The following is a 21,197-nucleotide window of genomic DNA, read 5'->3' as shown; positions in this document are numbered from 1 at the left end:
CCCCCCCCCCTCCAAAAAAAAAAAAACCACCACCACCACCACCAAAGACTGTCCATTTCAACAAATTTCACTTTTTAAGATGAGATAGTAATATCATTATTACTCACTAAATTTAGTTTGAAGATTTTGAAAGTATCCTGCACTAATATTATTTATTGCATTTCTAAGTTTTAAAAGTACACAATATTGGCTAATCAGGTAGGAAACACCCAAGATTTTGCCTACACAACAAAGCTATTATTTTACAAATAATTTCTTTTCATGCTCAGATACACACACACACTAACTATATGTATGGATCTATACCTTTTGTATTATGTGTAATCACCTTTTAGGAATTAGAGGACAAAGTTGGTCAACTGTCGGTGTCAGGTGGGGCTCTAGGTGTCATTAATATTACTAATTAGAGTTTAACCATGGTTTAATGAACTGGAAGTGGGTTCCAAATCACCAAGTGATATGGATAGTGCTTTCAAGTGAATGCCTTTTTAGGGTGTGATGGTGATGCAACATCACAGACGAATCCTCCATATGTTGCAAGTATAATCTAAACAAATTAAAGGACTTGAAAAGTACCAGTTCATCTGTAACAAAGAATGATTCCACTTGAAAAGCGACACCTGAATGCTTCTATTCAACTGTGTCAAAAAAAAAAAAAATTAAATAAAGGAATAATCCCCAATCAGCATAAAAAGTTTATGTGGCTTAGCTCTAACCACAATACTATTTGGGCTGAAGAGATGATTGCAAAATGCGAAATCAAGGTATTGAGTTGAGTTACTTTTAACAAAGAAAGAATAAACAATATAAGTAAGCTTATCACTAGTGTTGGGGAAATGGAAGGCTTGAATGACCTGGTACTGCAGTTTGGACCCTACACTGACTTGTATCTTCACAGTTAAAGTAGAGAAAGAGCTGGCCTGGGTTTATTCAAAAGGCTTGTAAGGCAGCTTGTAGGGCCGAAGGAATCCTTCTTGGATGATGATGCAGTTTGATTTGGGTAGTATCTTTTCTTTGGAAAAGACTTGGGCACCTCTATTGATCGATGACCTCAAAATGTTTCTTAGGCGGCCTGTAGCACTCCAAGCTTTTCAAGGACTTCTTGATGCTGGTTGACGAACATTCGGTTTGACAGGCAAATATACCTTTGTATTTACTATTACTATTTAGAGTTTAATCTGCTTCACAATATCTTGGTGAGCTTAGATCCAAGGTTCTGTCACTGTCTCATTATTATTATTATTATTATTGGATGCAATACCCATACTAGGGGGCCAGAACAGGACCCAGCTGGGGTCAGCAAAACTGAAGTAGAGGAACTTAGTGTTTAATGCTTCCCTCTTACTTTCATCTTTTATCTCTCTACCATTTCACTTTATCATGTCTTTTTTCTTATTTACTTCTTTTTTTTAACCTTAATTTTCCCTATTACTTATTTTACATGGATCCTCATAGCCGGCCTCATTAAGTTGGGATAAATCTAAGTTTGTTGTTGTTGTTGCTTGAAGCCTCTAGCCCTAATACTAAACCATTATGTAAGTGTTTAAATCGAATACCCCCCCAAAAAAAACCACAGGATTGGGATTGGATCAGCCTGGATCTGCCCTAGAATTGGCCAGTAGATCATGGTCTAAAAAATGGAACGAATAGTCAGTATTGGCCGGGTTGAAATGGTATCAGCTTTGATAGATCCCTAATCCTGACTTTTTCGATCCCAATCCAGATGTATGGTGCAAGGGAAAATCATAATAAAATTAATTTAAAAAAAATATATAAGGGTAGATCTGTCTAATACGATTTGATCTAGATTGATCCGGAATGGTATCAGAATTTATCGTCCTTGATCGATCCCATGACCATTCTCGAGTTTTAGAACCTTGTCGTAGATCCATTAGGGCAGTTTCCATACAAGAATCGATCCAATCCAGATGGATCAAAATCGAGGTAGGTCCTACCAATTCTGATCCAGAACAGCTCGATCTTATTCGATTTTGTAGTAATGACAAATCAATTTGTGATGTAGAGTGAACAAAAAGGTAATTTTTCCTCAGATGATTTTATTTTATTTTATTTTTGTGAACAGAAAATTTATATTAAACTAAACAAATGAGAATAGCAGTTCTACAGGATTTTTCTTAAAAACACCATCAGTTTTCCTACTCCTAGCCTTTATGGCTAAATTATCTAAACCTGTATTTTTTTTTTTTTTAATAAAACAAACAGTGTTCATCAACTTCATATAAGCTGAGCTAACTCAATTGTTAGAGATGATAGCAGCAGCCCAGCCAGCTTCCATGGATCAATGACCAAAACTTCTCTAAGAACCAGATGATTAAGGCATTGACTAAGAATCCAATTGTCTACACACCGTCTTAGGGAATAAGAAACATGTCATGAGGTAAGAGGGAATGGAACAGAGAATTGATTTTAATAAGAATAGTTCTACCAACTTGGTTTAGAGGGTTACTCTTCGAATCTGATAATCGGGTTTTTTTAACTCTTAAGAACCAGATGATTAAGGCATTGACTTAGATCTAGGGCAAAACCCTAGAAGTGCATATGATTGATTGAAAATGGAAATTAATCGTTATGGGATTAAGCTAAGTAAAATTCCACCATCCAATCAATGGGCCTGAAACAATTGGGAATCTTTTCAGTGAAATTGGTGTATGATAATCACAAAAGTTAGGTAAGAGAGGTTATTGATACTGATCACAGCATCTCATTGTGGCCCATTGAAAATGATTCCAATTTTTTTATGACATTACTGTAGGAGTCCAAGGCTTATGTTGGGGTTAGTTTGCAACTATCAAGACAGGCCCAAAATACCCAAGATCTGAACTCTGAAATATGTTCAGCCCAACCCATCTTACCAAATCCATCTATTTATCTACGCAAGACAAGGTAGGTACATATTTTCCCCCAGGCCCAATTACTAACACAGTGATGCGGTGAATGCGCTTCATGGCTCGGAATAGGAGATGTTGTAGTCCCACATTGGTTAGTTAATGTGTGGCTGCTGGGCTTATAAAAACCTCTCTACCCTAAAGCGTGAACTTTTCGGTGAATGCTATTATTCAACTCTGTTTCAATGGAAGATTCGCAGCTAATTTTCATAAAGGAAATGCTCAACTCATATATTGCCAAGTGGTAAATAGTGAAACATTATATTTCGCTAAACATAGTGATGCCTAAAAAGACCAAAAAAATTACATAGGAAATTGTTCTAAAGAATTTTATTTTAATTTTTTTTTCCATTTTTTAATTGGTAACAAATCCTTTTTGCTTTGGGGGAAATTCATATATACTATTTCCAATAAAACTTAGAAAAAGGGTACTTGGAAGGTTTAGCCTACGTTCAGAAGGATCATCACTTGCCTTGGGATAAGGCAGGAAAAAGCTCAAGCTCTCTTCAAGCCCAACATTTGCAACCTTAGACAACCAGCTTAGGAAGCCCATCGTGAAACAAGGGATGAACTTAATTGTCTTCTGGGAGCCATCTTCTAGGAGGGCTTTGACCTCTGGACACAAATATTTTCTTCCAGGACCAATCCATCTTAGCCCATGGGCGTCTACCAAGTGTAATAGACTTGGGCCCAATATCTGTTTGTTACGTGGCATTGGATCCATAGATCCTATTTGGGCCCATACCTGAATAGAATTTATTAGTTCGGTTATTGGTTGTATTTTTTTTTTTTACTCAGTTTAATGGGTTAATAATTTTAAACAGTTTAGAGTTTACACCCAAAAGTTTTATAGGCTGAAATCCAAACCCGAATCGAGTACTTTTATATTATATAAAATAAAAACAAACCGAATGATAATTATTTTACCATTTTCGGTTTCAACAAATGGATTCAATTTCAATACACGGTTTTTATTTGAAATTAATACATTTATCTGCTTTAAACTCTGTGGTGATCAAATCATGGTTTTAGTACACGGTATTGATATTGTACCGATGTCATTCTGTAGGGCTGTTTTAGTTTTTCACGTATGATTTTTTTCAACCATTCTAATGTTCCATAATTTCGTACAATTGATACAATATCGATTAGGTATCAATATCAACTATGGTCGAAGGTCGATATCAGAACAAATTGGCTAATATGGCCAATTGGTTCGATACCTAAAATCATGGGCTAATTGGGTAGGTTTGAATTCATATGACTCACCCGAGTATCATCAACAGCAGCAACTTCCACACCTGTCCCTCTCGCTATCTTTTGGGTGAGTATTTACCCCAAAATAATATCTTTTGGGTGATTGGAAAGTAGAAATTTCATCCTCAGACTACGTGGCTGGTGGATTATCCCATTGTTTTAGATGGCGAAATCTTTGTTTTTGTTTTGTTTTGTTTTGATTTTGATTTTGGTTTTGGTTTTCAAGTTAAAATCACAAGTTTGAACCAAATAAAACCGAATCAATTGAATCAAATTAAAAAAAAAACGTGTAAGAGCCAATTTATACTGAATACATAAAAACAATTAAGAATCAAACCGGTTCAATTTTTGTTATAATTTTTCTAGACCTTTTCGGTTTTATTTCAGATTTGATTTGTATCTCGAGTCTCGACCGAATCAATACCGAACCCGAAAAAATGTAAAACCAATTTGGATTAATAATAAAAGAAAAAGGACACCAATCTGACGGTTAAACGCAGTCCACAAGATACGATAAAGACGTTAGTTCTGCCTCAGTATTAATTGCGTACGACGAATGACGATGGCAACCTCTGGCCATTGGGCACTGGGGGACCCCTCGCGCTGTCTGTCGGGTCCCCGGGTGGGTGCAAGTTGCAGAATTGCAAACAAAACGAAACGGAAAAGGTCAGAAAACCAAAACATTGAGTGGCGAGTGAAGGCATGATCTTCCATGTTTGGCCGTTTGGGGTTTGGGGTTTGGGACTTGGAGAATGAGCCCTTATCCATCGTCGTTTGGAAGCTGTGACAGGGTTAGGTGATCATCGATAGCTTTTTAAGGGAATGGAGAGGTGGAGAAGGGAAGATTCACTTCGACAACTGAGGCACTCATACACTCTCCGCCTCGGCCCCTCTCATTCTTCCTCTCTCTCTCTCTCTCTCTCTCTCCAACCCCTTCCCTCTTCTTGGTTTTGACGTTTATGACATGTGTCTTTCTTTCTCTCCTTCCATTGCCAACGCACCGTCGCCACTTTCTCGTCTTTTGCCCTCCGCCTTCTTCTGAAATACCAATCTACCATTTCCAACCCTTCCACGAAAACTTTAACACTTATCCGTATTAATAATATTAGGGTTTTACCCAAAAAAAAATATTAATAATATTAGGGAGGTTTGGGGGAGTGTGGCCCGTGGGGCAGTCATTTCCTTCCCCCAACTGTGTGTGGGGTAGCCCTTACATTGCCCTCCATAAAAGGGTGTCAATTTGTAATCGAAATTGAATATCGAATTTAAAATTAAGCTGAATTAATCTAATCGAATCAATTTGATTCAAATTCGATTTGAGTATATGAGTATTTATGTCAGTTCAGTTCGGTTACAGTTTAGGATTTAAAACTGTGAGTTCAAACCAAATTAGTATTGGTTCGAGTATATGAGTATTCATTTTTTTTTTTTTTTTTTTTTTTGTTGGTGATAAGTATTTGTTGCACATATTCACATGCTAAAATAATTTTAGAGCTAACAATGACCATAATGTCAATAACTTGAGCCCATTATAGTCTCTAATCCATCACAATCATGATCCAAAAGTAGAACCATTTATATAACTGAATTAAAACCGAATTAAAACCATATTATAGAACCGAATTAGAATTGAAGCCGAGCCGAATTTAATTAAATCAGCTTGAGTGTCCAAATATGAAACCGAGCTTATTCTTGATTCGGTTTACCTCATCATCCTTCCTTACCGAATTAAAATCAAATCAAAAAACAGAAACTAAGCCGATTGACACCTTTGTCTATGGAAAGCATTTTCCCTGCTAAAAAGAAAAAACATGTGAGAAGATGTAGGCTAAGCTATGCTACTGGCTCAGTGAAAATTGTCCCTGATATTATTGTTGGGTTAGGTCACGAGAGAGGTGGACTCCTTCTAGATGGGAATATTAGCACACAATAATATAGCGCAGGTGGCCCCAAAGGAAGTTGAACTCAATACTTTCTGATTCCTCAGGCAATATCAACTTGCCAATTGAATTTAGTTTCAGCTGGGAGTGGTCCGACACTGTATTTTCTAATCACACTCAAGTTTCTCCCCATATAAATTGACCAAATATAAGCATCTATTTTCTAATATATATAATATGGGAAAAGGTTGGGTATGCCGCTGATATCATGTATGCTAGTACCCATTGTGTCTATCTCTCTCTTCCCTTTTTCTGAAATGACGCTCATATCCTTCATAAATGATACTCCATCATGTATTTCTATTGGTGCTATCCGCTAGCATACTTGATATCGACGGCATACCTATCCCTCTTCCATATAATATATATAATTGAGTTATCTTTCACTCATGGAGAAGTTGTAGAACAAGTTTGTCAAATATTCATAGGATGAAAGCCATCCAAAAAATATTTCCATCCCTTTCCTATATTAATAACAAAAAAATTAGTCAGTTTTTTTTTTTTTTAGATTAAAAAAAAAACAAAAAAGAATTGAAAAGTAGTTTGGCCTAGTGAATATTCTTGTTCTTGTGAATTAGAAATATGCTAAAAGTTCAACAATGGAAACTGATTCATCTTTTTAGTACCAAATAAAAGTATCCAAAAAAAATGTGTTCCCTAATGTCTGAATTATTATCGCATCTTAAGCTCTATTGAACATCTTCTATCTTAAAAATTAAAACTAAAAGTGCCAGGTATTGCGTGATAACTTTAGTAAAAGCAGAAGTGAGGATCCAAAGGCTAGGGTGCATGTCAGGGTCCTTCCAGCCGTTGGATTCTTACTGTGATTCATCGCTCACCGCAAGGGATTTGAGTCATGAAAGTGTGCTTGCATTTCATTATAGATATGATAATTAATATACAAGAATGTTATATATTATGGAAATATACAAAAAGGAAACCCAATTTATGGAAAGAATGAAACATGGAGTATTTACATCATATTATAGTTAACACACCCCTCTCAAAGTGAAGGTGGATCATTAAAAAACCAACTTGAGTTTGGGCACCAACAAATGAAAACGATTAGGAGCATGTGTTCTGCTAAAAAAATTGTAGGTTGTTACATTGATGCAATAAAATGAAGAGAGAGAGATCACCGTGAAGCAAATGATAATGAACAAAATGATTGTATATCTCAACATGGGTACACATGTTTGCAAAGTAACATGAACTTGTCACAATATATAGCAGTCGAGTTGAGATTGAGACATATATCCTGAAAAAAGCTAGCGTAGCCGAAGAAGTTCAGAAGTTGTATAGCAATAGCACGATACTCGGCTTTGATACTTGAGCAAGCAAATTGTTTCTTACCACACCAAAAGATAAGTAGAGAATCACTAAGAAAATTGCAGTAGTTTGTTGTATGTATGACATCCCATCGTCATCATCATCCCCCTTGTTGTATGTATGAGGTCTATCAATAACATAACCTATCGAATCAACAACAAAATAGGCCCTCAACTCGAAAGAAGTGCTAAAAGAATATAACAAGCCATGGAGGTGTATGTAGTATACGACATTAACTTAAATTTGGCTTTCACCTCTTATTTTCTACTTGTAATCCCACCTTGAGGTATGTAGTATAAGACATCACTCCTTAGGGGAAAAAAAAAAACAAAACAAATCAAAACAAAACAAAACAAAACAAAAAAATAAAAAAAAAACTGGCAGAAGTCTTTTTTTAATTAATATTTAAAATTCTCCGAAAACCTAGCCTTCTAAGTTGATACGTTCGCATGCATCTCTCTCATGGGAGAATGTGAACGATCACTAGGACTTAGTCTGTTTTTTTAATTTGATAGAGTACTAGGATATCCTAGTCCTTAGGCTCTATCTCATGCATATGCATATAATACCTAATCAGTGAGGCCACCACAATATGTAGCATGGGGATCAAAAAAATTGAAAGAATATGCTTTAGACGAAGGTCAATCTCTAAATTATATATATTTATATATATATATATATAGAGAGAGAGAGAGAGAGAGAGAGAGGTGGACCTGGATTGTATATTATAAACACAGTATGAAAGTGGATAAATTTATCATTCCAGAAGTTATTTATTGCCATGATAGAGAGAAAATCTTTTCATCAATTGTGATGTGAGTGATTTTATAATTGGACTTTTGGGTTGGTGGGTTTTTTCATCATCAATGAAAGATGATAAATCTTCTCATCCACATGATGCAACATTATAATTGGACTAAGAGAGTAATATATCTACAAACCACTTCAATAGTTGATTTAAAATGAGATCCTCCTTCCCATCAGGTCATATATTCAGAGCATAGTTAGCAAATTCAGATTCAGAAATTATTCAGGCGGAGAATTATTCGGAATAATTCGATTAATTAATTCAAAGATTCGGTCAAAAAAGCGGTCAAAAAAGCGAATATGACGTTTTGTTTTTTGTTTTTTAAATATTGTTTAAGTGGACCGAATAATTTGGTTTAATTCGGTTCGCCCCGAATTATTCGCGTTTTAAATTCAAATTAGTAAAATTCGCGTTTTTTACTGAATTTTATTTTTAATTTGGATTCGGTCAGAATTTTTTATTTAATTCAGAAAAATTCGATTCGGCCGAATAATTCGCGAATTATTCGGCCGAATTGCTAACTAGGATTCAGAGTAGAAGAGTGAGAAAATAATAATACAAAAACCAATTTTAAAGGGAAATTTGCATCATGGTATCAAGGAATTTTTTTTCCCCAAACTCCCACCCTTGTAATGGAAAGTCGAAAAATACCATTCCCTAATCCAAATGCAAAGATCAGAGATCGTCACTTAACACGTTCAAAGATAGCGACACAATTAAGTGCATTGATACCTTATTCTCATGTCTCATAATCTCAAATGTCAATCTTAGTTGTTGAAGATGCAAAGTCTCATTCAACCTGTTACAATCCGAGATCAGTATTGACAATGGCTAGATAATGTAAACTTAACCATGGCTACAACCCACCCGTATTTTAATTCCATGTGGTATATTATCTTTATTAATTAGTTTCTAAAGGGGAAGAGAATTGGGCACTCCACTAGTTTGATTGAAATTAGTGACTCAACTAATGGAAATAAACATGCAAGGAGCACGAGGTCATTTAAAATAAGGGTATCAATCGGTTCGGGTTTCGGTTATTTGGTTTGGTTTTGGTTCAGTTCCAAATGATGATAAGGTGGACCAAAACCGAACCAAGAACCAACTCGATTCCGTATTTAGATACTCAAACCAATTCAATTCGACTCGGTTCCAATTCTGTTCTGATATGCAATTTTAATTTGATTTTATACCTCGATTTAATTCGGTTATGAAAACGGTTTCACTTTTGAACTATGACTATGATGGACCAAAGGCCATAATGGGCTCAAGTTATGGCCTTATGACCATTGCTAATTCCAAAATTATCTTAGATTGTAAATGTGTGATGATAAATTACAAAAAACACTTAACACATAAAATAAAATAAAATAAAATAAGAGCTTGTAAAAAACACTCTTGAATGATAAGAGCAATTCAGTTCGGTTTTGGTTTGAACTAATGGTTTTGACACCTTAAACCGAAATCTAGCCGAACTAAATAGCATACTCACATATTCAAACCGAATTTGAATCGAATAAATTCGATTTGATTTCGATCTGATTTATTCGGCTCAGTTTCGATTTCAATATTTGATTTCGGTTTGAAATTGAAACCCTTAATTTAAAAGGAAATAGAGATAGAGTGCACTTTTTTTTTATTTTTTTTAATTACGACCAATACTTTATATTTTTGCATTACTTAAATTATTTTTAAGTAGGAAAAACCGGAAAACAGGTACAGCATTTGGCATAGAAAGAGGGTATTCTTGCAATTATGAGAAAGTGCAGTGGTAATTCCGGAGGCAATTTAATTCAAAAGGAGACAAAGCGCAGAAAGTGAGGTCCCCCATGCATTTCGAGTCCTCTGCACATCCTTTCGCTCCAGGTCTCTCCAAAATCGCTCTTTGAACTTTCGATTCGAACCCCATCTCTCTCTCTCTCTCTCTCTCTCGGTATTAAGTGGTATCTTCTTCTGAAGTTCTTAGTTTGTTGAACTCGATTCCCGCAGAGAGCGGCCATGGTGGCCGGAATTTCCGTCGCTACGAGCTCTAAAATGATCCTAATCAATCGAAATCCATTCCTCTTTCCGAAACCCAACTCCGTCATCTGTCCCTCTTCACTCTTATCTCCCATCTTCTACCGTCCCCCCAGCGTTTTTCAGGCGAAGAAGAAGATGAGCGTGACTCTGTGCTTCGTTGTGGAGGAGAAAAAGGAGGGGTTTGGTAGTACCGATGAAGAAGATAGCACGGAAGAGAGCCCCGATGAGATTAATCCAATTTCAGAGCGCATGGCTGAGAGATTAGCCAGGAAGAAATCAGAGCGGTCTACTTACCTCCTCGCTGCGATTATGTCTAGTTTGGGGATCACTTCCATGGCTGTTGCCTCTGTTTACTACAGATTCTATTGGCAAATGGAGGTCTTCTCTCTCTCTCTCTCTCTCTCTCTCTCCATGTGTGTGTATGACTGTTAGAATTTCTGGTTTCATATCAATTGTCTTCGGCAGGGAGGAGAGGTTCCTGTTTCGGAGATGTTCGGTACATTTGCTCTATCTGTAGGCGCTGCCGTAAGTATAATTTCCCCATACTCTCGCCACCAAAACACTGGTCTCTTCAGGGAATCATTTGATAGATTCAACTAACGGTGTTGGGGGATTATGGTGGAAAATTTCAGGTAGGAATGGAGTTTTGGGCTCGATGGGCTCACAGAGCTCTCTGGCACGCTTCGCTATGGCATATGCACGAGGTCCCCTTCTTTCCTGTTCCAAACTACCTGATTCAATTCTTTTATTAATTCAACAACGATAAAATATAATTATTCATAGTCAAGACTCAAGATTTGACAGAACTAGTGGAATCTGTAACTATGAGAGTGTGAGTGACGGATTAACTAACTTTAAAAAATGGGGCTTCGATGGCAATTTGATGAACAGTCTCACCATCGACCAAGAGACGGTCCCTTCGAGCTCAACGACGTCTTCGCCATTATCAATGCCGTTCCTGCTATAGCTCTTCTCTCCTTCGGCTTCTTCCGCAAAGGCCTGTTCCCTGGTCTCTGTTTTGGTGCCGTACGTCTCTTCTCTCTACCAAATGATCTTGATTTTGCTTTACTTGTACACTGGATTATTTCTGTGTTTAAGAAATGATGATATTTTTGCTTAAGACTGTGAGAGTGATTGAAGTTACTGTTAGATTGAGATGCAAGAAAGAACAAGAAAAGAATAATTGGGATTTGAAACTTTGAATTGTTCTTGTTACCTTTCAGGGTTTAGGCATAACCGTGTTTGGTATGGCCTACATGTTCGTTCACGATGGTCTTGTTCACAAAAGATTCCCTGTGGGTCCTATCGCCAATGTCCCTTACTTACGCAGGGTTGCTGCGGCCCACCAAGTAAGTCCAGTTTTTCTATTTGCAACATCTCGTCCATTTAATATTAGTATTGTGAATCTACTTGTTCTGTAATTAATTTTTTGGAGATTGCTATCTAGTTGTGTAGTCTGTATATGAGGATGGATCGATACACCTGATTTGATATCGATTGTTATAATTTGATTGAGATTGATGTTTGCGTTGATTAAATGAACAGATCCATCACTCGGACAAATTCAATGGTGTGCCATATGGGTTGTTCTTGGGACCCAAGGTATGTCCTTTCTTTTTTTTTTTTTTTCTAATTGCTTCTTTTTAGTTAAGCAACAAATACTTTGCAAGTATTTCCTCATTCACCATTATATGTGTATGTTTTGGTTGCAGGAACTAGAAGAAGTGGAAGGGTTGGAAGAGCTGGAGAAGGAGATCAATCGACGGATTAAGCTATCACAGAATTCCTGATGAAATCACAGCCGATGGCCGATCATCTCTTTTCTTTTGGGGTTAGGGGTGATCTATATAAAGGTGACACTGATTTTACAGTGTTCTTCTTTTGTTGGCAACTGAAATTTGAAAAATAGTGAGATACTGAAAAAAGGGTCAACCGTGTTAGTGAAACAATAGTTTCTTACTTTTCCCTTTACCATATTCTTGTATTTCAGTTTCCATCACAATGGAAGGAATATGGGAAAGATAATAAGAAGGTCACATGGGAGATCTTCCCATTTATACTTGTAATCAGGAACTTTTTATGATAATATTATGAGTTTTGTGAATGATGATCTTCTTTCTTTATTTTAATGTATTTCATTTTCCATAGAAGAAACTTAAGAAAAAACGAAGGGTTACATACTTACATGGGAACTTTCTTTTTTCTCAGTTTTGACTTTTGTGTAAAAAGAAAATTTGCCCCTCTCACTCAAAGAGATACTTTTTTTTTTGTAACTCAAATAAATACTACTCTTTAGGCTAGAGTAGTAAGGGGTATTCATTTATTATATCAAAAAAATGTGTAATCATTTACAAATAAAATAAGGGAATATCTCCATCGCGCATATTTTTTTGGTAAAAGGTGAACTATTTATTATAATGCAAATGACTCATAGTAGGGGGATTACAGAGGTCTTTCAATCACGGAGTGAAATGAGGTCAAACTATCCGATTCACAATTGACATGGCCTTACTTGGTAAGGAATCCACTACTAAATTGAATTCTCTATTAACATTAGAGAATATTAATACGTATTTCCACCATGCACTATAATTTCTACCATGTGGAAGTATAATTATGATCCATTGAACCCATTAAACATTAGGCAGATTTGTCGACATTCGATAGGTCATCTGTTAAGTTTGGTGATATATTTCAATTTAAATGACCAACCATCTGTAGACACTTCCTGATGATTTTAGAGGTGCTACTACCATACTCATACTTGCACAACATTCAAAATAAGTATGTCCATGTGGCTACTAAGTTTCCTTACCAAAAACTTGCATTATGAACAGACCTTGGGAAGGACATACTAGGGAGGTTGGAGCAATAAATTGAATACACCTATCTTGAAGACAATTGCTAGCATAGTTGATGGAAAAATAATCCTCTGTTTTTCTCATCCCTGTTTTTCCTTGTTTTGCTACCTGCAGAACGCGACACGTGGACAACTTTAAGATCAACGCACCGGATGTAATAATCCTCACCCAATCTTGACCGTTGGTCTCCTTATTGTCCACATGTCGCGTTCTGCAGATAGCAAAACAAGGAAAAACATAGATGAGAAAAACAGAGGATTTTGATCCTAGTTGATGGGTACCCTCTTAGTAGAGAGCAAGGTTCTAAAAGTCACAGGTTTGACTCTCTTGCCTTCACCTTATGTTTTACGCATTTTTATTTTTGTATCAAAAAAAATGGAATAGTTTCCATGTAAAAAGATCAATTCCATATAATGAAGAGAGAGAGATGAGCTAGAGTTCAAATTATCTATACAATGAACATCCAATGGTTGAGAAGTCCCAACAATATATCCCAGCTATTGAATATTCCCTACACCTACCACGTCACTTGTAAACGATTTTGACACGGATTTACTAACATCCCTCCCCTGCATTGGATTGGTGGCACTGCAAAACCAACAATCAATCAGTTAGTTACATGGGGATTGCCCTTTACCCCTTGACCCTAATTTAGAGGCGTCGTTGTCAACTCTCTCATGCAGAAAAGATCTTTTGAACTAGAATCTCCGGTCCCCAGTTGAATACCCTTTATTAAACAAAAACCTATCTTCTTCAGATTAAAAAGCACCGTCACCCCGTCAACGCGTACAGACTTACACGTGTCGCATCCAGACTATGATAATGATTTAGGTCACCACTATAAACCCTCACCATGACTAATCACCACAGATCTAAAACAAAAACAGGTTCAGTGTCCCTCTCATCCCACCACCGTCTATGCCTCCAGGCCCTAAGGATTAAAGTTGGAACATATCCCCACGTCCCCACGTCCCCAGCCTTTGTGATGGTAATACCCAACATCTAAACCCGCCAAAGTCCAAGGAAACCGTTTTCTCTTTTCTTTTAGAAATTCCAAACGGTGCCTAACTTCTAAACTCGGAATCAAGATCCAGCTCCGGTCCAGTAAATTCTGATTTAGATTCTATTGAAATCGGTTGGGGAATCGGCTTAATCCTTGAAGTGTAGCAGGAACCATTGCTCCAAATTTGAGAGAATTGGGTCTGAATTAATCGAATAAGCGGTCTAATTCTAATTTTTGAAACCGTTCGGATTTATCGATGTGGTCAACTTTTGACACCCGTTGAATCTGTGGCATGGCGTAGATTTTCAAATACTGAAATCTGAATGAAAGTTTTCTTCCGGGGACACTGGTCAAGATTCATATGGGATAAACCCAACCCAAGGGACCAACAATAATAAAAATGTTTTTTATATGTAATTTTTATTCTTTTTTTCTTGTCACGACGACTACCGTCACAAGTCCAGTGACCTGTTTCCGATGGGGCTTTCCGCCTACTGAGACAAACAAGTCCCTACATTTAATACTCATTTTGATGAGATCTTCATATCTTTGTGTCACCTCCCTCTCTCTTACTCTCCCCACACAGTTCACCCGTAACGGAGATCCTTCGCTGAACCTCGGAGGCTTAGATTCCATTGGTCAAACTCGTTCGAAAGAGAGAAAGGGAGAAAGAGAGAAAGAGAGAAAGAGAGAAAGAGAGAGGGCCAGAGGGTTTTCCAACAACACATGGGCACGTGGCCTGGCTGGCAGGGCAGGGGGTCGAAAAGTTTAAAGCTTGGGTCAATTCATCTTGCATCATATTCCTAATAAAAGAGTATCAACTGTTATAACGCCAGGATAACGGTTACGCTGGCTTTGACTTTCACCCGTTTGGGTCATTCCAGCTTAATTTATTAGATCGCTAATAAGAAATTAGTATCTATAGTCCTCTCTCCTTAAGTCGTTAATTTTCGTCCTTAATTAAATCCCTCAACAAACCCCAGGAAAGAACAGCCACAGAGTGAGACAGAAGAGAAAACAATTTAGATAGGTATATTATATATGCTTTTTCGTGCGAGTCGCTGTTATGAGTGCATGTGGGGACCACACCAGGCCCCCACATGTTCTCGTTATAGTTTAAGAGGAGACCTTAATTAATAATAGAGAAACATAGGTTATGTTTCCCATGTGGGGTGTCGTAGAAGAAGAGAAATAGATGAATAATTTCAAAGGAAAGAAAACGCTGGACTCTGGAACAGGAGATTTATCAGACGTCCTCTTTTCTAGTGAGTCATGGTTTCATACCATGATAAAAAATAAAAAAATCATGGGGTTCATATTGATATTTTCTCCTTAGTTATGATTCATATGGGTATTATGTAGATGATATAATTATATGCATCACTATGAATTATTTATTTTTATTTTTATTTTTTTGATAGAAATCACCATTGATAACTGATAGGAGTAGAAATTAGATGATAAAGTTCTATGCATCATCACTGACAATTGATGGGGATGTTAATTTTCAGTACTTAACATTAATCTGAAAAATTAGATCACAGTCAACCCTTATCTGTTTGGTTTTGGTGTGATTTTAATGAAACTGAGAGGAAATCAAATTAAAGTAAACCAATAACACGGGACGTTGAAACAAAATCTCAAAAAACCAATAAGAAAAAGCATTGGGGAAATGAATGTTCCTTAATTATGAGGCCCTTGCACCTAGACACATAGGTTAGTGAAACGAAATCTCTACTCCCATGAAACCCACAAACCACCCATGTTGATATGTCCATGTGTGTGTTTCCTCATTGATCTTATTATGGCGTAGAAGCCACACAATCAAGGAGTGTTCTTTGTGTAATTTTGCACCAATAAGGGAGACGATAACAAATAGATCAATAGGAACATTTATTGAGGAGAGAGAGTATGAGATCTATAGGTGGGAGGTGGAATATGAGAGGACGTGTGCAAGAATTTACATATCAGTGTCATGCAATTCCTTTTCCCATAAATAAAACATGTTTTTTCATTAAATTTTATTGTATGGTATATGAAAAACCAAAACTGAACTAATCACAGCCTGATAATGGATGGATAAGAGTCCAATAAGGCAATTAGATAAAAAAAACTGAACAGAATCAAACAAAATCAACAGATTAACACACCTAACCCATCTAACTATTGGTGGGACTTGTAAATTCATCCCACAATGACGTGGTGGGAAAGTAAAACCCTTTCCTTAATTATGATTAGTTAACATTGACCAACAAAACAAACGGAATTAGAAAGAACCAGTAAACTGTGCCGATGACAACCCATGCTCCAATATAATTCATCTCTGGTTCTACTACCTTTTTGGCATTCTTTTTGTGTTCTAGAAAGAAAGGTGTCTACACTCTATAAAAGACTATAGTCCAGATTCATTGGCTTGGCTAGTCAAAAGGCAGTTCACCACTTAACCTTTTTGATCCAAACTAATAATGCTTTAGAAGAAGTGTACGCAATGGATATATCGGTCCCAGGATCCAGGCCAGGCCTCCAGGGGGCCCGGGTTTTGAAATAAGCCAAAAAAATAAAAAAGAAGCTGAGTACGCAAGGGAGAGCACCTGAGGCTTCCACGTTTCCTCTAGTTCTATGTATTACGTCATCTGAAAAGTTTCAGTGTAGGGCCACTGCCAGCAAATCTCCCACCACCGGCCGGAACAGTCTCCACCGATGCATCATCACCCACTTTTGTCTTGACACGTATATTTTTCTGTAAGGGTCCCACTCTCTATCCTTTTGCTGCTTCATATATATCTCCCACTAAATCACGGGATGGCTAATACAAATGGGCCCGCCCTTTCCTCGAGGAAGCTGGGGTACCTTTTTGGATGAGACACGTCATATCATCCACCAATAATAACCGCCTTAATTAATTAGGAGACCTTTCCAGCGTAATTAAAGTAGCCCCCAAGTGCTGTTCTAATGCTAAATTGGAGATTAGGGGGGAAGATACGCTTGGCCAGTCGGTCCAATCCAGTTGCTTCGTTTTGGATAAAATTTCAACACCACTTTCAGATCACCTGCCGTCACCCTTTTTTTTTTTGGGTAACGGACGTAACCTATGACGTGGCGAATAGAGAGGCAATGAGAAAACCATGCTTTATCATATCTGTAACACGAAATTTTTTTTTTTTTTTTTTTTTTTTCTAAATATGATATTATCACTACAATCCCCTTTTAAATTAGTGGTAAGGTTTCAAATCATCTGGAAGGATCAGAATCAGCTGAGGTTGATCCCAATTCTAAATGATTCAGCTTAGTCGATCTTCAGATAAAAATTAGGATTATGGCATATTTTGTTGGATTCCAGAGGATTTTTTATCCATTCTTGATTGATTTCAATTTGAATTTAAACATGGTTTTCCGTAACAGTATTAGACCAGTCAATTTGCTTCGATACATAATTGATGCATACTTCTTGTTTCTTAAAATTTTGAACACTTTAAACCTAAAATAATCATTATCTATATCAACATCGATATCGTTCATTAAAACCTGCTTAAAGCCCAAATTCTAGGTTTTTAAAAGTTGATTGGTAGACATTGTTTATTGGCAAAATAAAATTCTGTGCAAAGCACTGTAGAAGGCAAAATGAAGCAATTTCACATGCAATGTTGTGATATATATCGAGGTGTCAACACTCCGTTTAGAATCCAACTACTACTATCCATTACCGCATGAGCTTAATTACCTAAGTTTCTCTTACATTTTGACAACAACACAAACCCACCAAAAACAAATAAAGCAAAAATTCCACCAGAAAAAGGAGGTCATTGGTCCTGCATTTATTCTTTTGCCCATACAAGATGTTGGAGGGGTGAGTTTGGACTTTGGAGTCGATCCTAACCATTTGACAATCTTTTTGTCTAAATGGTCTGAACCTTCCTACCAGACACACCTATCCAAATTCGAATCGTCAACTTCAGTCCCTAATTCTAAATTCTAAGTCAATGTACATCAATGTATGTAATTAGCCAATGACTTATTAGTTTAGGTTTGGATTTATGGGCAGTATGAACCTGAGTATTTGGGGAGAAGCTTTTCTCATATATATATATATATAATCCTCTTTTGGGTGAGAGGATATTGATGTATAAAAGTATTATTTTAATGCACTATGATACTAATGCCTCTTTAAAATAAATAATGTGGTTGACCCACTTAGTTGGATTTTTCTTTTTTTTTCCTTTTAGGTGCAAGACGGATAGGGGATCCACTAAAGAGCCACATATGGGACCCATAAAGGGCCACTAGGCCCACTTATTACTTACTAACTATTAACTTATTACTACCATATTTCAACAAGGTGGAAGATAGGAGGGTCAAACCCCTTGACTTAGTTTAGAGCCCAACTATCTAACTTCTTGTCAGTGAGCTAGAAGCTCGTCACAATTTTGTGTGACAAGAAAGAATATAGTATACAAATTATAAAAATCATTCAAATGATGATATAAGTTGATGAAGTTCATAATTTTGATTATTCTTCTACTTGATATCATGAGATTGAATCAACCGATTCCAAAAGAGTCAACGTGATTGATCTAGCCAAGTCACACTAATTCTGTTCCATTTCCAGCCAATTGTGGTCGGTTCTATCCCTGATTACGTTTTTTAAAACCTAACCCGATATAGATTCATGATTCATGACCTACAAATTATGGCTTAATGGGAAAACTAAAAATTTATGACAGGAAGTCTTTAAATACTAGTTGCTTTGGGATTTTGGTTCTTACATCCTATGACCCTTTTTAAATGCCAATCATACCATTGCACAATTTTATGAATATATAAACTCCTAGGTCCTGACTCACATGTCAAATTTTAATCCATCAAAGTTTATCGCATAGGAAAATAGGGGTATGAAATCCAATTTTATGGGAGATTGTACATCAATGGTACTTGAAGTACTTTGTCCAAAATAAATAAATAAATGGTAGTTGAAGTATCATGGGGTTGTGTGTCCAAAATAAATAAATAAATGGTGTTTGGAGTATAATGGGGTTGTGTGTCAGTACCATTTTAGCACTAGAAGTGCATGCTCTTTACATGCATCCATTTATTTCATTTAGGATTCAATGCACATTTTGATGGAGATCAAATGTTTTTTCTTCTACATTTATTTTTAGGTGGTAGGGTATTAATTGAATTAGAATCTTAATCAAGAGCATGATCTCTCTATGCTATGGTTAGAATAGTCATATTTATTCGTATGAAAATATTTAAATGACAAGTTTCTCTACACACGTGGACGTGATGAAGAAGGAATCTCCATATCTAAGGACATTTAACTTTTGGATTCTTTTCAACATTGTACAATCACATGGTCATATACCTAGTGAGGAAAGAGATTTTTCTACGAAACGAATGAAGGGATAATTATTCCAAAATAGGAAGCATTAGTAAGTGGGTTAGGAGATTGCCTCAATCAATAGTATGGGCTGAAGCTGCACCCAGGTAGGCGCCCAACGAAAGCTCTAGAGGGGCCGGAGAGCTTACCAGCCCAATATCCATTTCAAGGGGCTCAAAAGCCTAACATATACCCTAATTGATATTGCAGAATTCATATGCAGGGTTTGTCATCTGATCATGGATTCAGGACAATGGGATCGAGGATAGCGTGACGGCTAACTTGCAACAGGAAGCAGCCCATCTTATTGACACTTAATGGCCCATGGCCCATTTTTCTGTGCTAGCCCATTAAATGAAGAGCATCAGGAAAAAGAAAATGCTACTTGGTTGTGTGCCCTTACATCCAAACAGGAGGCTACGTGAAAATACCACACTAACCTCATAGTTGATACCTCCATGCATTCTCTCATTGGTCCATGTGCTCAACACCAGTGTGAAGGGCCAATAAGAGGGGGTATGGGGGTAGCGTGGTCTTTTTGCGTCCACCTATGTTTGAGCTTCTGTAATACCAAACTAGCAAGTTCTTTCTCCTTCTTTTTTTTTTTTTTGCCCTTTAAACTGTTTGTTCTCACTAAGAGTTGTGAGAGTGCAAGATAATGTTTAGCACTCTAGCACACTGTTGTATATGCATGGAAATACACAAGATGTGTGTCAATTCAAAATAGGGTATTTGATTGAAGTATAGGAGATCACTATTAGGCTGTGTGGCCCTTACACAAGCATGAGGCCAATAAGAGCGTGAAGGGCATCAACAAGATCATATATTTTTCATATTAGGGGGCAGGTTGGAGCAAGATGGTCATTTTATGCAGTCTTGTGTCTGGGTGTAAAATGTAGCCTTATGGGGATTTTTTTCCTTAATTGAATTACACTCCGAAATTTGAAAGAAGACTAATCTAGACTCTAGGTCATGTTCTCTCTATCTAATCATATCGTATGAATTTATAAAATAACATGTCTACCTCTTCCTGGGATAGAAAGGAGAAAAATACAATTATACTGGAGGCACTAGCGAATGCTACGCAACATGATAGGGAAACTCAAGGCCCGTTTGATAACGTTTCAAGAAACGCGTTTCTACCATTTATGTTTCCAGAAACAGCAGAAATGGAACAAAAAACGTTTGATAAAACTGTTTCGTTTCACTTATTTTTAGAAATAGAAATATAAATTTTTACTTATTTATGGTTCAAGAAACGACCCAGGCGTGAACTTGTTTCACCGTTTCTGGAAACGACTTGTGGTAATTCTTTCACTGGTTACCATCGACTTCTAAAAACATGACTTATCAAATACCTTCAATTCCGTTTCTGTTTCTAGAAACGGAAATTTATGTTTCTGCCGTTTCTTGAAACAAAAACGGCAGAAACGTTATCAAACGGGCCCTCAATGTCACAATCTCACTTAACTAATGGTTAAACAAAGGACTATACGAGTAACTTGGGGAAAAAAATTAGCTGCTATTTGAATTTACAATCAAGTAGGTGCAACCCTTGCTCATAGTCAAAGAAATGAAATAATTGATCTTCTCTCTTAAGTTTATAATACCCTCGTAGATTCTATTTCTTTAGTTGCAAGCAAGGCGGGCAACAATCAAGTTTCATTTGGTAATTTGATAGTCCCCTCCTATACATT

The 21,197-nt window shown here is 36.8% G+C and overlaps 1 protein-coding gene and 1 long non-coding RNA gene across 2 annotated transcripts in view; both read left to right on the top strand.

Annotated features, from left to right (window-relative positions):
- Positions 1–1,352, top strand: part of LOC122076496 — a 5,878-nt gene extending 4,526 nt beyond the window's left edge. Inside the window, exon 3 of the long non-coding RNA XR_006139493.1 lies at positions 899–1,352. This is a non-coding gene — a long non-coding RNA (uncharacterized LOC122076496). The remainder of the gene's footprint in view (positions 1–898) is intronic.
- An 8,700-nt stretch (positions 1,353–10,052) lies between these two features.
- LOC122075784 (beta-carotene hydroxylase 1, chloroplastic-like) lies at positions 10,053–12,363 on the top strand. The gene is made up of 7 exons (XM_042640946.1): positions 10,053–10,637; positions 10,725–10,784; positions 10,892–10,963; positions 11,151–11,285; positions 11,483–11,608; positions 11,805–11,861; positions 11,972–12,363. Exons 1-7 carry the CDS (start codon positions 10,239–10,241, stop codon positions 12,047–12,049), a joined length of 927 nt encoding a protein of 308 aa, XP_042496880.1. The 5' UTR covers positions 10,053–10,238; the 3' UTR covers positions 12,050–12,363.
- The last annotated feature ends 8,834 nt before the right edge of the window (positions 12,364–21,197 follow it).

This window comes from Macadamia integrifolia, chromosome 4, assembly GCF_013358625.1.
Source record: "Macadamia integrifolia cultivar HAES 741 chromosome 4, SCU_Mint_v3, whole genome shotgun sequence".
In the NCBI taxonomy this organism is placed as follows: domain Eukaryota; kingdom Viridiplantae; phylum Streptophyta; class Magnoliopsida; order Proteales; family Proteaceae; genus Macadamia; species Macadamia integrifolia.
Note: the sequence above shows the minus strand (reverse complement) of the source record. Positions and strands in the feature narration are given on the sequence as shown.

Bases quoted from the DNA above. Each gene is read 5' to 3' on its own strand.
- LOC122075784 (XM_042640946.1), top strand. From the start codon at position 10,239: ATGGTGGCCGGAATTTCCGTCGCTACGAGCTCTAAAATGATCCTAATC. The intron at 11,609-11,804 runs GTAAGTCCAGTT...TTAAATGAACAG, and splicing joins GGGTTGCTGCGGCCCACCAA to ATCCATCACTCGGACAAATT. The intron at 11,862-11,971 runs GTATGTCCTTTC...TTTTGGTTGCAG, and splicing joins GGTTGTTCTTGGGACCCAAG to GAACTAGAAGAAGTGGAAGG.